Raw genomic sequence first — 17,488 nt, forward strand, 5'->3', positions numbered from 1 at the left:
ATGCTGTATCATTTGGCACATAGACATATATAACTTTTCCTGTTCCTTTTGTGTATACCCATTAACAGTATAAAATAGTCACATTCATTCCATTCAGTATCTTTTGCTCAGAATTGTATTTTTATATTACATTGATTTGAATTTGTTTGATACATCTATGCTGATTGTTTTTGTAAATAGAGGTTGCATTTTGTTCGACCCTTGCCTTTTAAAATGTGATTTTAACCTATTCAAAATTCTTTTTATAATTGATACTTTTTTAATGTTTTCTATTTTTGCTGTTCTTTATTTTCTTTATGTGTTATTCTTTAAGGGCCTACAAGGTGTAGTACAATACTTCTTTTAGCTGTGGGAAACCAAAATATGTATATATAAAAATAGTTTGTGAGGCATATTCTGTACTGGATTTCTTTCAGTCCTGCTCCATCTGTCTTAAGTTTACTAGAGATTCCTCCCAGATTCTGACAAGAAGTTGTCTGTTGTGAGTCTTTTATTTTCCTATACTTGTAAGTATTTAACTAGGAGATTGGTAGAAGCTGTAGAAAGAGTTGTTAGGTAGATGTAATTTTCAAATGAACTCTACTATTAGATTTGTTAGGGTAATGCAACATACAGCAAATCTTGGTTTTTCTGAACATCAACAGAGTTAGAAGAAGGGAGAAGCCAATATTTTAGTAAATTAGAATTCAACATTTTAAGAAATGATAACCAGCTATGTAGTTAATGTTAATTGTCATGAGATTCATATTGAATTCACTTCAGGGATGATAATGATGACTGAAGATATTTGCAGTGGAAGCATCTTCAGCTGGAAGAATTTATTTAATTGCCATGCATGATTGAAGTCAGGAAATAATATTAATTAGGAAATTATAAAAAAAAATTTTTTTCCCCATTGGGACATGCTGCTTGGGGGAGTATTTACATGTTGGTTCTTCTAGCAGATGTGCCCAATAGAGGTCTTGTTCTTTGGCAGTGTCCCTCAAAAAAGAGAAGAATTATAGTTTCTTTTGTTTCACAAGTTGCCCTTTTCTTGGAGAATTTTTAGGTGATTCTATTAAATATTAGTTTTCTTAGTTTTCTCACAATGAATGATCTTATTTATAAATTTCTATATGAGAATTTATGTCACTATATACTACTGTTGTAATTCGTTACTCCCTCCCCCTTCTCGGGCCCCCCCCTTACTTGAAAGGGGTTTGCTCAAATTACCACTAGATGGCAGTCTTGCGTTTTAGTAACTTAGAGCTTTAGTTGCAAGCTCTTTCTCCCCCTGCCCTTCCTCCCCCATATCTTCCAGATATATGAAGATTTTTAACCACTCTCTTATATAAATTGAACATATGTGGAACCAGGCAACAAAATAGCATTTTGGAGTCAATTCTGTAGCATTCCCACCTTGCTCACATTAGTTAATTCCATACTTGGAAGTTGAGCTATCTCTTGACTAAAGAAGTCTTCCCTGACTCCCCAGACTGGCTTAGTCCCCTTGATAAATGTTGCTTGTAATTTTTTCCTTTTAGGGTGCTCTTCACAGTTTAATGTTGTTTTTGTATGTGGCTGATTAATACCTTTCCTCTCTATGTGCCCCTCCCCGCAAATTGTTTGTATATTCCACAAGATCAGGGACAGTGTCTGTTGCTGACCTCTGTTATTTATAGTAAGGCATTTAGTAGATGTTCAGTAAATATTTATTAAATAAATGAGGCAATGGATGAATGAACTATGAAGATCCTATTAGGAACATAAAATGCCACGCACAAAGTATATGTCAAGAAGACGGTAGTTCAGTTTATGATCATCGTTTTCTAAATATTTTTTTTGAAATAATTTCAAACTTACAGAAAAGTTGTACCCTTTATCTACATGTTGGGCTTCGAAAGTGATGCCCCATCACCCTAGAACACTTTCAGTATATTTTGTGCAAACATGGCATTTTTCTATGTAACTATGGGATAGCTATCAACATCAGGAAATTATCATTGATATATGAATCCCATCTAATCCTTAGACCCCCCCCCATTTAAGTTTCACCTATTTTGCCATTAATGACCTTAATAGCACAAGGATTCAGCTCAAACCACATGTTGTAAATTAGTTGTCAAGCCTCTTCGGACTATTTTAGTCAGGAACAGTTTTGCAGTCTTTAATGGTCATGACCTTGACACTTTTGAAAATTATAGCACTTATTTTGTAGAATGGTTCTCAGTTTGGAGTTGTCTCATGTTCCTCATGATTTGATTTAAGTTAAGCATCTTCGGGAGGAACATCACAGAAGTGACAGTGTGTTTTGGTGACCCAGGATTTTGTTTTATTACTGATAGTAATAATTTATTCACTTGTTTAAGTTGGTGTCTGCCAGACTTTTCCATTGTAAAGTTACCTTTTTTCTCTTTGTAGTTAGTATTTTACATGTTAATATCAGTATAGAATTGTTTACTGTTTTACTCAGTGGGTTGTAATTTGTTGCTGTCATTATTTATTTTGATGTTTAAATTGCCCAGGATTTGGCCATTGGGATCTCTTCATGCTGCATTGTGTGTTCTTTTGACATATCCCCATCATTCTTTATGGGTGTCCTTGCTTTTTGGCACAAGATGCTCAGGGCTCATCTTGCCTTTCAACAGTCGTTTCTTCAAAGAGCTCTGGTTTGGAGAATGGTATTTTAAAAATAAAATCTGTATGCATAGTGTGTACATTGTTATTGGACCTGTCCATTGACAGAGCTAGGGAATATGTATTTGTATATACAAGCGTTTATATAGAAATTTTCATTGGTAGTAATTTATACGTATGTGTATGTTTATTTTTGTGTGTGTATGCACAAACACACACATAAGCACACACACAGTATCTCCATGAAGTTACACTGATACCTTCACTTGCACAGGGTTTATTCTAGTTTTCTTTCCATATTTACAACTTCCTTCTCCAACATGGAGAATTTTGGCTTCTACTATTCTTAATATATTTATTTGATCAATTCCAGTGTACATAACAGTCTGTCCTTTGCACTTTCGGGCAGATGCCCTCCTCACCCCTTTCAAGATCTGACACCCAAGTCAACCTGTCTCCCTTGCCTCTGCATGGGTATCCTCCATTTTTGTTTTGTTTTTCATTTTGATTTTAATTTTTAGTTTTATTACATGATGATCAGAGAGTTTGTAATATTTCTCTTTTATGGAACTAACTGACATTTCCTTTTGACCTACTATATAGTCAATTTTTGTGAATATTCCACATGCTCTTAGAAGAAGGTATGTTCTCTACTATCAGGATACAGTGTTCAACATATCTATATAAGATTTGCCTTGTTAATTATGTTATTTAGATCTATATAAATATTCTTAATTTTTGTTTAATTGGCCTGTCTTGTACTGAGAGTGGAGTGTTAGCATCTGCTATCAGTAGTATGTCTCTAATACTTCTCCTGTATTTCCTGTAGTTTCTGCCTTATATAAGAGGTTGGTCTTATCTGGTGCATAGATATTGTGTATTGCTATATTTTCACTGTGAATTGTGACTTCATAAAATTCCTTCTTCGTGTCACTTAGTGTTTTTTAGCCTGCAATCTACTTTGAGCTCATGATTTCAATCCCTCCTTTATTGTTTCCACTTCTGTGGTATATCTTTGCCCATTTTTCTACATAAAGGCAACTTGAAGTCTGTTATATTCTGTCTTCCAGTAATGCTGAAGGCCTGGGCATGTGTAGTTTTTATTTGTGCTACTTGTTGAATTTATTTGTTTGGTCTTGGTGAGGATGTGTGGAGTGATTCTGATTCAAGTGTCTACCATTACCCTTCAGACCAAGAATCTCATCTTCCTGTTTTTAGTATGACTCTCTGCTATGATACCAGCCATATTAAAAGCATGTGTTTTTTTCTCTGTACAGTTACTGATAACATATATGCAGCTTGTGATAGGTACCTTCAGGTTATTCAAGCTCCCCCTCATCTGTTAAATGATGGTGTTAGCTTCAACTTGAAAATTTTGAGTCTGTGATTCACAATACATTTGATGATTAGGGCCTAAAACACCTTGTCTTTCATTGTATCTGCACTTGTTACTGAGCATGTACTCAGTACAACTTAAGCCTTTACATAAATATTATTAGAGGCTATTGCCATTGGATGTTGGTTTCACTCTGGCAGTTTAATATTTTGATCGTCTGTGTTCAGGTGACAATCTTGACAGTTCTTAACGTATTTATTTTATACACATAAAAGTTTATCCTTTGGCTAATGACTAAATCAGTTACTCAAATATAGCCTTTCTGTATTAGGTTGAGTAGATTGTGATTTATTCAATCTGATTACCTCATTTGATTTATTCTTACTGGGGCAACCTATTTTGTTCAGATGGTTTTCATTATAGTCAGAATTTCCAAATATAGCTCCCTTCACTGTGACCAGAATTGACCATCATTTTAAAAGTAATAAGAGAATACATTGTCTTTTATAAAATTAGAACACTTCAGATAAATCTTTTATGCCCTTTGACTTCAGCCTGAACCTTGTTCCACCTTATTATAATTAACCATTATTATGAGTTTTGTGTGCCTGGAAGAGGTTGAAGTTTCGATTGAAATACCTCACTGACTCCTAGGAAGAAATAAGGAAGACAGGAATCTTTTATATGTATCAGTGAAATACCTGAGCTTCAGATATAAAGAGAAAATCTTAACATACTTCCACTTTAAAAGAACTGGTTACAGTACTTTAATAATATTGATAATAACAGCAGCTAATGTTTATTGAAAATTTATCATGTTCCAGGCCTTCTTTAAGTGCTAACACATGTGATACTCTTAATCCACACAACAAACCAACCTAGCATGGTTGTTATCCACAGAAGAGAAAAAGGGGGCATGAGTGGTTTAGTAATCTGACCAGGATCATGCATGTGGCATGTGGTAAAGTGGGAATTCAAACCCAGGTAGTCTGGTTACAGACTGCATGCTCTTGATCACTATGTTGTTCTGAGTGTGAAAAAATTAGGTTAGTATTGGACTCTCATCTGTGGTGCTAGAAGCTAGAGGAGCGCCAAATGTCTTTTGCAAAATCTGTCATTTGTTTGTCATGGCCAACAAACCGCATGTTTGTGTATATGTAGAACTCAGAAAATCTGCTACCCTGAACCCTCTCTGAGAAAAATAAATGAGGAAAAAGATCTCAAGATAGAAGACTTGAAATTTATAAAATGTGTTAAGTGAAAATGTTCTAAAAGGGGTGATATGGGAGAAGTGAAAGCTAATGTGTCTTGATGGGATTGCTTAGTTATTTAATATGATAATAGTATACTAGAGAAATATCAATTAATCATAACTATTAGGATGGGAAATGGAATTGAGAAAAACAAAAGAAAGCTTTCAAATGATAGAAGAAGAAAAGGAAATGTGGAAAAATGTAACCAAGCAAGTGAAATAAGTTGTAAAGAAGGAAAAAAAACTAATGAATAGTAGAAAGAAAGATGGAAGGAATGAAATGAAATGTTTGTCTGTCATTACTGACTATGAATGAGCCAAAATATCCTCAAAAATCAGATATCAAAAATTATACAATTTGTAGGGTCAGAGAATATGTGTGTGTGTGTTTATTAATTAAATGATAAAGTTGAAAGAAATGACTGGGCAGAGATAAACTAGGTACATGCAAATAAAGTAAAGGAAAAGTGGTAATATTAATGTCAGACAAAGAATAATTCAGGGTTAAAAACGCTGACTGGATATTGTGTATTTACAAGTTGCAGTCCTTGAAGATGCTATAATAATTGCAAATCTCCCCCCCATTGAGATATAATTGACATATAGCATTGTATTAGTTTCAGGTGTGCAACATAATGATTCAATGTTTGTATATATTGTGAAGTGATCACTACAGTAAGTCTAGTTAACATCCATCACTACACTTTATTTTTCTTGTGATGAGAACTCTTAAGATCTATTCTCTGAGCCACTTACAAATACACACTGTAGTATTATTAACTATAGTTACCATGCTGTACATTATATCACCATGACTTAGTTGTTTTATAACCTGAAGTTCATAACCTTTTGACCACTTTACCAACCCCTCCAGCCCCTGCCTGTGGCAGCCACCATTCTGTTCTCTGTATCTATGAGTTTGGGTTTTTTTTTCTTTTTTTAAGATTCCACACATATGCAAGATCATACAGTATTTGTCTTTCTCTGTCCGACTTATTAGCATAATGCCCTCAAGGTCTGTCCATGTTGTTGCAAATAGCAAGAATTCCTTCTTTTTTATAGCTAAATAATATTCCACTATGTACACACACACATACACACACACGGTCATACATACATTATATACATACCACATCTTCTTTATCCATTCACTCATCAATGGATACTTAAGTTGCTTCCATGTGTTAGCTATTGTAAGTAATGGTGCAATGAGCATGTGGGGAGCAGTGCATGTCTTTTTGAATTAGTTTTTTAGGATAAATACCCAGGAGTAGAACTGCTGGATCAAACAGTGGTTCTACTTTTAATTTTTTGAGGAATCTTCATACTGTTTTCCATAGGGACTCCACCAATTTACATTCTCAGCAACGGTGCACAAGGGTTCTCTTTTCTCTACAGTCTCACCAATGCTTATTATTTCCTGTCTTTTTGATAATAGCCATTCTAGCAGGTATGAGGTGATATCTCATGGTGGTTTTGATTTGCATTTTCCTGATGATTAGTGATGTTGAGTACCTTTTCATGTACATGTTGGCCATCTGTATATCTTCTTTGGAAAATGTCCGTTCAGATCCTCTGTCCACTTTTCAATTAGATTGTGTGTTTTTTTGCTATTGAGTTGTATGAGTTCTTCATATATTTTGGATATTAACCCTTTATCAGATATATGATTTGCAAATATTTTCTCCCATTTGTTAGGTTGCTGTTTCATTTTGTTGATGGTTTCATTTGCTATACAGAACACTAACCTCTTATACAATACAATAGCCATAACCACATGGCACTCACATAGGCAGAGCAAAATCTCCGAGAATTACAACCTGATTAGAAGACAGTTATTGTGAGAATTTAAAATTCAGTTCTTTAGTGGCACTAGGCTTATTTCCTGTGCTTAATAGCCATACATGGCTAGTGGCTGCCACATTGGACAGTGCAGATATTGAACATTTCCATTCTGGCAGAAAGTTTAATTGGATGGCTCTGATCTAGAAAGTATAGCAAAGGAGAACACTTCATAGACTTATGGGACATAGCTAAACTGGTATTTGGAGGAAAATTGAATGCCTTTAATAACTGTATTATTTAAAATTAAAAAAGACTGAAAATAAGTTATTGCTCAAGGACTCAGTTTTTAAGTACTCAAAAAATAAGTACTCAAGATGTTAGAAAAACAAAAAATAAAACCAAAAGGATAGAGAAGAGAATTTTTTAAAATGCCAAAAATAATGAGAAATAGAACAAAACATAGAAATGCTGAAATTGGTTGCAAAAAGTAAAGATTCTGAACAGACTATAACTGTTGAAAAGGAAATAAAAAATGTATTTATTAGTCACCATATCAGGATGATATTCCAGCTAAATTATATTTACTTCTAAAAAAATAGATTTTACTTTTATTCTAATAAGTGATGGACAGCTTTTTATTATGTTTTTCTGAAGCTAGTATAATATTATACCAATGCTTGGTAAAGGTAGTTTTTTTTTAAAGACCAATGTTTAAATATAGAAATTCTAAATGAGATTTAGCTAATTTAATCATACAACAGTAAAAGAATAGCATTTTCTTGGAATGCAAGGATAGTTCACAATAGGAAATCTATCAATTTATTGCATCAAGAGACTAAAGGAGAAAAGCCATGTGATTCTGTTGCTGGATGCTGAAAAGGCATTTGATGAAATAATTAAAAACACTTCAATGTTATAAGAATTATGGGAGAAACTGCTCCAGTTACAGGAATAATCATAGCACCTACCACAGAGGGTTGTTGTGAGGATTTAATGACTTAATGTATGTAAAAATGCTTAGAGCAGTATTTGGCACATAGAAATTATTCAGTGTTAGCTCTTTCTATTATTTAAATAAGATAAAGTTGATTTGTTAAAAAACAAGAGGCAAATAATAGCATTGAATGGCAAAGTATTTTGATTAAAATTATGAAGACAGAGTTTTGTTCTTACCACTATATTCAGAATCATTTTTGAGGTTGTTTCATTTCTCTAAATATAATAAAAGTAAAAAATAAAGTAACTGTTATAAATACTAAAAAAGGAGATAAAATATTTTAAGTTACAAATGATATGATTTGCATGCCTAGAAAACCCAAGAGACTATTAAAGACTAATAAAAATACTCAGAGATAAGTTTAACATAATGGTTCTGTATCAAGAAAATAAAGAAATGAAAGTTGAACGAGATCTCAATAAAAATTGTGAACCTTTCCAAAATTAACATATGAATTTCATTAATTCCTGTTAGAAACCTAGAAACCTTTAAAATGACTTTAAAGTGCATGTGGAAAGTATATTTCTAAAACTACCTAAGAAAATATACTATATATTTAATTCTGTTTTTGTTAACAGTCCCTCTTCCTCCTCATCCCCTCTCTCCTTCTCCATGCTATAAACACCTATTTGTATCGAGAAGGCTGAGGAAGAAAACAGTCATGCCATTTTAGTGGCATTGTTTTCCTTACCTTGGTGTAGATGGGAATCTATGGAGAGTTAGAGGGGCTATCATACTTAATTTAATATATATTTTTGTCTCTTTCACTTGTTATAAGGAATATATGTATAATTTTTAGTGTAATATGTATTACATATATATAATTTTTATATATTATATATAATTATACATTATAATTATAATGTATATAATTGATCTAATATAGAAAAGATAATAGAAAAATGTTTAATGACTTTTCACTCATTGAAGTTGTAACTCCATTTTAGTTAAAACTAGAAATAAAACATATCATTGATTGATTTAGGAGATTTTGAAGAAAGATCTCAGATTTTTTAAATGCATACTGAAAAACCAAAATGTATTTTCTTTTAGCTTTCCTGAATGTTTGGTGCTTTCTACAATGGCAAGATTAATTTTTAACTCAAACATTCTGAAAAGAATTTTCTCTTTTTTTTCTCTCTGTCAAAGGTATGCAACCACTCATGTATTCGGTTCAGGAAGCGTTAAATGCTAGACCATGGTGGATTCGTGTGGGGACTGACATTTGTTACTATAAGTAAGTATTCTGACAATAATAGGACATCAGTTTACAGAAGGAAATATTAATTCGTCTTATTTAAGTTCAAAGATAAAAAGTTATTGTGTTCTTTGAATTTGGTGATATGGTTTAGAATTACTTCCAACAGAGTTTTTAAAAATTTGAGATCCATGTGGGGGTATATTTAGTGGAAATAAAACGTGTTTTGTAGACAGACAACAGACTTAGGTCCAAATCTTGCCTCCCCCACTTAGATGTGTTCTCAACTTTTTTAGCTTTAAAACTCTGGAAACTTCATTGAGTAAGACTGAAATTAGAAACTCTAGGAAATAATTTACAGTGGTTTTTTTTTTATTATTCTGGTGATATTAAGTGTAATTCTTTTCTCTTCTGCACACAAATGTTTACCTCATTTTAACTTCAAAAATATTTTACTTGGAGATGTATTCCACAATTACATTACTTCTGCTTTCACAATTCAACTTTGACTTCAAATAGGTGATCTGTTTATCAAGTTAAAATAAGTGCTAGAAATCATTTATTGCTTCAGTGGAATAATTGGATTATTCTTCAATTCATGACTAAGTAATCTAGGATTATCATATGCCTTGCTTCCCATTTTTACTGTTTCTGCATGTAATACATTTCAAGATAACTTCTATCCTCTATTGAATGCACTTGACATCCCTGTTTTTCTCTGTTATTAATTTTAATCCTGGCATTTCTGTTTAGTGGATTTTGACTTTTTATATTTTATATTGTGCTTAGCTAGCACTAATGTTCCTTTTCTCTTAGTTTCATCTGTTAGAAGAAGAAGAATTTTTAAATTAAACTTTTTTTAATGGTTTTGATAGGATTTTGGAAAAACCTAGATCGTAAGTGCTATTGCTTTCTAAGAAAGAAATCATTCCTTGGAATTAATCTCAGTAGGGTTTTCCCCATTTTATTAGCAAAATAAATAGTAAATAAATGAGGGAAAGAAGCATAAGGTTATATGTAATTCTTCTTCACCTGAATGAATTTCATATTTCTTTTAATGGTAGCCTAATATAAATATACTTTATCATTTATCTCTTTCTCATAAGTTGGAGTGGAGCAGTGATTATCTGGGAAGTGCTTGGTTAGATTTTGGCAGAGTGATTTAAATTGTTAAAGGGTGAAACAATGTTTTTCAAAAAGTATTTCTTTCATGCTTTTCTTTTGCACAATAGAAATCATCAATCAATGAATGCTTTTCTTTTTCACACTGTAAAGTGAATCGTCATAGCATCTCAGGTGGTTTTTCTTTTTTATGTAAGGGGTGATGGCAAGGATTTTTGTTTGTTTAGTTTTTATTTTTTCTTTTGGCTACTTCCAGATTTGGAATTGGAATTCAGGCCAATTCAACAGATATTTATTAACCACTTTCTATGTAACAAGCACTGTTCTAGTTGCTTTCCTCAAGCCTGAAATCCAGATAGTGGGGATTAAAAACTACTATTTTTGCACTGTCCTTTGATACTTGTTTGTCTCATCTGTAAAATGAGAATAAAACTACTTTCCACGAGTGTGTGAGTGAATATAACCTATAAAATGCCATGTAGCTGTAATGTGGTGACATAAATACCTCCACAATTAGATGTTAAGCTTTTGGAGTAAAAGAGTTGGCAGGATCTACTTCCGGACCTTATTTTGCATTTTCCTCAACTCTTAGCACCTTGTCATTGAGTATCTATTCAAGATGTAGTGGCTAAGTTAATGAAGACTGTATCATTCTTTTACGTCAGTGTTCTTTTATTTTCATTAATAGCAAGCTTGATTTTTATAAGATTATATTAGAAGGTCTGATCCCAGGGTAGTTCTAAGGTTGTGATCTACCTCGAACGTCTGTGTGCATGAATAAGTAATCTGTAGGCCCTGGCTTTTCTTCAGTTCATGGCTTAAATAATACAAGGTGATTTGGAATTTTAGAAATGAAGTTGATAGACCAAAGCATCTTTAGGTCATCATATCTCAATGATACTTAATGTCTGGAAAGTAATATGTATTTAAAAAACTTTTTATTATGGAAATCTCCAAACATTTACAAAAGCGGATAATAGAATAATGAGGCCCCATGTATTCATCACTGAGTTTCAACAATTATCAACACATGGTTTCATTTTAGCTATACTTTCACCCCTACCTCTACACTGAATTTTTTAAGACATATTTTATCCTTATTTTTTTCCAGATATATTTTATCCATAAATGCTTCAAAGGTCTTTGTCTTTTTGAGATACATATTTAAGACAATCTAACCACAAGGCCGTTGTCACACCTAAGAAAATTCCTTAATAAGATAAAATATCCAGTCAATGTTTGGACTTACTTGTCTCATAAATGTTACTTTATAGTTGGTTTGTTTAAATCATACCAACCAAGGGATCACACATATGTCCTTTAAGTCTCTTAATTTATAGGCTTCCTTCTTCTCTATTTTTAACTTTCTCCTTTATTTATTGAAGAAATTAGATCATTTGTCATGCAGGATTTTCCATATTTTGGATTTTGCTGATTGCATCCCTGTGGTGTTAATGAATTCTTCTATCTCACCTATCTCCTATAAACTCATAGTTAGATGTAGAAGCTTTATCAGTTTCAGGTTTCATTTTTGACAAGAGTACTTCATAGATGGTGCAGGGAATTCCTGTTGCATCATATTAGGAAACATATCATCTCTGGTTATTTATTCTTTTGTAATTTTAAAATTGATCAGTGAATTCAGGTATTGTCGTCTGATCCGTCAGCCTTTCATCCAATGGTTGTAGCAGCCATGGTGATCACTGCCTGGATCCAGTAATGTGTATGGCTATCAAAGAATGGGGGTCTAAAACTTCTATTGATGTATAGAGTAGTAGCTCTATTTAATTAGTAAATCCAGAAGTGGAAAGTCATGATGTTGGCTGATAGCAATTAACTGCTTTTTTAGTACCAAGTCTAATTTTTGTTTTAAAAAACATACTGATTTTTTGTAGAGATTTATTTATTATTTATTTATTTAATTAATTTAATGTATTTTTGGCTGCATCAGGTCTTAGTTGCGGCACGCGGGATCTTTCATTGTGGCACGCAGGCTTCTTTCTAGTTGTGGTAAGCGGGCTCCAGAGTGCGTGGGCTCTGTAGTTTGCGGTACTCAGGCTCTCTAGTTGAGGCACGCGAGATCAGTAGTTATGACGTGCGGGCTTAGTTGCCCCACGGCATGTGGGATCTTAGTTCTGTGACCAGGAATCAAACCTGTGTCCCCTGCATTGTAAGGCAGATTCTGTACCACTAGCCCACCAGGGAAGTCCCCCAAGTCTAATTTTTAAGAGTATTTAAGTTAAACTTTTTTACAAGCCATGGTTTTTCTTTTTTTTTTTCTGAAATTCTGTTTACTAAAATAGCAAGAAAAATCAGAATTTTTGTGTGGATGAAATAAACAATGCATTTCTGTTGCAGAAATCACTTCTCAAGAAGTTCAATTGCTGCAGGTGGGCAAAAGGGAAAATCCTACTATACAATTACATTCACTGTCATTTTTCCACATAAAGATGATGTGTGCTATTTTGCTTATCACTATCCATATACGTATTCAACTTTACAGGTGAGAACTCATTAAGTTGTACTGTGACCATTATTGTGTTGTATGTGTATGTGTCAGATAATTGAAGAAAAATTGCTTTAATTAAATATCTAAATAAGATAAGAAAAAGATTCAGGGTTGATGACTTTAGAAAATAATAACAATATTTGTTGAAATCATTAAAGTAAAATGGGAATATAGTCTTAATTTTTATTTAATAGAAATACTATGGAAATATGACATGATTTTTACTTTCCACTTTGGGTAGAAATCTACAAATCACAATTTATAAATTTTAACTAGGTGAGATTTCTACTTGTTTAATGAAAAGCATTGAATCTCACAGAAAATGTAACAGTAGAAAATGTATATGCAATTTAAGTTTTTCTGTTGTGAATTCTTTTCTTCTAATGGAGTCATATGGAGTCTTCATATGGAGTCCTAGATCCAGATTGCTTAGAATATGGGGTATAAGAGTTGTTTTGTGGGTTCTTTTGAGATTTTTTGATTATTTGCGTTGTAAAACAAAAAATTCAAGTAATTACCGTGGCAGATTTATACTCAGAACAGAATGTCTGTCCTAATGATCAAGGATCTTGAAGCTTCGTATGATCAATTTACCCAGAAAGGAATTGGAACACTATGATTAGAAACAAGATTCCAAATTATGAGAGAGGAGAAAATGAGAGAAAAACATAGTCCATAGAGCAGAAGAAATGTCAAGGCCGAGAACATTAAATGAGGCTCACTTTATTTTAGTAAGGTTCCAACCTACAGTAAAGGTATAAACTGATATCTTTCTGTGCTGAATAACATAGCATCAGAAATATAGTGTTGTTATTTACATGGTATTTGTTACTGTCCTTTACTGATGTTACCTTTTTAATATATTTTAAATGCCCCTACTTTCTTCCAGTCCCACTACCACGACCTTTTCCATGCATTACCATTGTTTCTCACCTGGACTTTTGCCGATCTCTTTCTAACTGGTGTCCCAAAATTCACTTGTATCCCCTTTCCTCTTCATCACTGTTTTATCACACTGTAGCAAGAGGGCTCTTTGATGGCAAATCTAATCGTATAAATCTGCTCCTTAAAATTCCTTAGTGATTTCTCTTGCCATTTGTATGAAGTCTAAAATTCTTACCATAGCTCATTCAGTCATTTCTCCACTATTTTGCACAGTTTTGGCCATTTATTCATACTGTTTGGACTGTTACTTACTTAATATTCATTTTTAAATAGACTTTAAATTAATTCACTCTTTAAAGATTATCCTCATCCTAAGTTAATATCTGTGGAATTACAGGTTTAATGTACTAAACTTTTTTTCTAATTCACAGTAAAATACATATCTATTAAAATTTTTTTAAAGGTTATCCACATATCACTTAGTTACCTTAATTACCAAATACTATGCTTTGGGAAGGACTGGTCTACCGGGCCCTTTCTTCTGTGTTAAATTCTCGATTTCTTACCCTTTTCTTTCTGGTCTAGCTATAATGAATCTTCTTCAGTTCTTTGAAATGTCCTTCTTTTTTCTTATTTCACGGTCTTCCTGTATGCTTTCCTTCTGCCTACAGTGCACTTTCTATCCATTTCACTCATCCTTTGGATCTCACTTTAAATGTAATTTTTTTCTAGAAGACCTTTCCTCCCTGCCCAGACTCTGCAAGGCTCCCTTCCCTTTATTTCAAGCTCTCATAGCACTGTATATTTTTTCTAGGGTAGGGACCATTTATTCATTGTTATATCCCCAATGCCTGGCACAGTTTCTAGCCCAGAAATAGTGACCACATGGTAAATCATGATTATGTGAATGAACATAGGCAAAAGTTTGGAAACCAACTAAGTATCTTTAAAATAAGGGATTGAACAATTTATTTTTGGTGTGACCATATACTAAAACCATTAAAATGTGTGTTTTCAAAAGACATATATTCAACATGTTTAATGATATGGCATAATATTTATAATTATGAATATCTTAATGTGAATGTATAAATTATTAAATGATAAAATCAGATTATAAAAAGTCTTACATGTAATTACAGTTTTGTTTATATATATTGGCATTTGTTAGTAGTAATCTAGGTGATGCAATTATGGGTGTTTAAATTTTTTTCTTGTACTTTCTGTGTCTTCCAGACATTTTACGATGAGCCTTTATTAATCTTGAAATCAGGAAAGATTGTTAAAAAACTTGTGCTGCATAATATTCATTCTCCATATTTTAGGTTGCCGTTAACAGATCTATAGTCACAAAATTTCAACATTCAGAAGCCTTTGAAAACCAAAAGCATTTTCATAACCCATTTGGCAGCAAAGCCTGGCCTGAATTGATGTGAGCTTATTTAGAATATTGATTCTACTTAGCGTGACTCTTCATATGCTTTGCTACAGAAATACTAATGTGCTTATTTACAGGCTGCTGCTGCTGACCCCACTGGTTATATCACACTATTAAGGGTATCCAAACTGTATCTATCCCCTTTCTCAAGTTCCCAAATACTGACATTTAACTGCATCTGGACCCTAATCCCTGGAGAAGGGATTAGGAATCTGATTCACTTTTAGTTATGTTCAAGATCTGGATGCATTTATTTCTGTTTATCATAGGGAGTTTTTAAATGATTATATACTTTGCTTTTAAATTTTTATTAAGATGCATCTTCAAAAATTGGAATCAGCACACAATCCTCAGCAAATCTATTTTCGAAAAGATGTGTTATGTGAAACCCTGTCTGGAAACAGCTGTCCCTTGGTGACTATAACAGCAATGCCAGAGTCTAATTATTATGAACATATCTGTCAATTCAGTAAGTTTGTCTTCTTCACTCACGATACCAATCATTCTTACTTATTTTTCTTTGCTTCATGACTATTTCGTAAGGGCATTAGTACTAGGAATAAGCATCAGAAGTCTTGGGTTCTAGTCTGGGTCCTGTTACTGCCTAGCTTGGGCCCACTTCTGGGCCTCAGTTTCCTCATATGAGGGAGCTGCCTGAGATGACCTCTGAGGTCTCTTGATACTAATATTCTGTAGTTCTTATTCTTAGAAGTCATACCCAAAGTATAGTATAACAAATTATACCATCAGTTTAAGACTTTACAATTAATTTTATTTATAAATAAAACTACCATAAACCTATCAAGTATTTTGATGCTAGTACTGAATAGCTACTTGTTTTTCCCTGCCATTTATGTTTTTAAATTGCCTCAAATGTACAGCTATGGTAAAATATATATATACATATAAGAAAACTGTTCTAATTTTGTTAAGAAGGTAAAATATTTTCAGGAAAGAGAAAGAGCTTGCTATTCATGAAAATATGAGCAGATGAACTGAATGGTTATTTTGTAGCCCTGTGTATCTAAATGTATAGTGAAAAATATTTTTCTTTGTAAATCTCTGAGCAGATATACCTACTGTTCTGTGCTTATCATAGTGACTATAAAACAGGAATAAGATTATATGTTCCTTCTTTTTTCCATGACTTTATGAAAAATAAATTTATATTTCATCTATTTTCCCCAGATACTTATTCTTTATGAAACCAAGATAATATTAAAAAATTAATTTTATGTGTTAGATTAATCATTGTGAAATAAATGACTCAAATACTATTTAATGTGTTATGTTCATATAAGACATGACTTATATGGGTTTTATATCTGTTTTTTCTAGCGGGCCTAGTATAGTGCTTGTATATAATAGGTGCACAGTGAGTTATACTTTGACTTTACATCAGTATTCACAATTGAGTAGAAATATTTCCAGAGCCCCAAAGTCAAACATCATACAGACTTTTAGTAGACGTTCATTTTAATTTGAGGTTTTATGTCTACTTTAGGAAATCGCCCTTACGTTTTCTTATCTGCTCGGGTGCATCCTGGAGAGACTAATGCAAGTTGGGTAATGAAAGGAACATTGGAGTATCTCATGAGTAATAACCCTACTGCTCAGAGCTTACGAGAATCCTATATTTTTAAAATTGTCCCTATGCTAAATCCAGATGGTGTCATCAATGGAAAGTAAGTTAAGCAATAGTTATAGAAATATTATAGATTATTGTGGCTGTCCTGTATAAACTTGTTGAAATAATAGCATCCATGTTAATTTCAAAAACAAATTAGTGATTTTTCTAGAACAAAAAAAATTTAGTGAAGAATTAATCCGATAAATTTTTAAGTGAAAATATAATTTGTATATTATTAGTACTATGATATTTTGAGAAATTCTGTATCTATTCATGAGAATATGATTTTATAAAATGTATGTCTGCTTGAATTGTTTTAGAAAAATCACAGTATTGGGATATGAAAAAGATTTTAGCACATCGTCTTATAGTCCTTTTTATTTGACATGGCATGATCTTAGGTTGTTTTAAGATTTAGAATCTTCTGGGATCTCTTTCCACTAATATGGAATATTGGCTCCGTTTGCTAACCTCTTCTTGATATGAGTAGGAATTCTTTAGAGTGGAAATACTGGAACGTTACTTTTTAAGTGGAGGTGGCTTATAGTTGGTACAGTTCATTTATTGTGTCAATTAGACCAAGGTCTCTTTAATGCTTCTGAAAGGGGGGAGTTAGTCTAACTGTCATGAGCATCTCCAAAGTCGAGGACACCATATTTATTTATTCAATAAAAGAACCATGAATATTTCTCATATTTAGGAAATTTTTGAATTAAAAAA

The 17,488-nt window shown here is 32.7% G+C and overlaps 1 protein-coding gene across 3 annotated transcripts in view; it reads left to right on the top strand.

Annotated features, from left to right (window-relative positions):
* The window catches only part of AGTPBP1 (ATP/GTP binding carboxypeptidase 1), a gene marked incomplete at both ends in the record, with an annotated part of 140,949 nt that overhangs the window by 87,971 nt on the left and 35,490 nt on the right, over window positions 1–17,488 (top strand). For all 3 annotated transcript variants that reach the window (XM_079705796.1, XM_079705797.1, XM_079705798.1), the window contains 4 exons: window positions 9,136–9,223; window positions 12,665–12,809; window positions 15,454–15,607; window positions 16,643–16,823. In XM_079705796.1, the coding sequence (XP_079561922.1) occupies window positions 9,136–9,223; window positions 12,665–12,809; window positions 15,454–15,607; window positions 16,643–16,823 (568 nt within the window). The remainder of the gene's footprint in view (window positions 1–9,135; window positions 9,224–12,664; window positions 12,810–15,453; window positions 15,608–16,642; window positions 16,824–17,488) is intronic.

This window comes from Hyperoodon ampullatus (assembly GCF_949752795.1).
Source record: "Hyperoodon ampullatus genome assembly, chromosome: 6".
NCBI classification, from domain to species: domain Eukaryota; kingdom Metazoa; phylum Chordata; class Mammalia; order Artiodactyla; family Ziphiidae; genus Hyperoodon; species Hyperoodon ampullatus.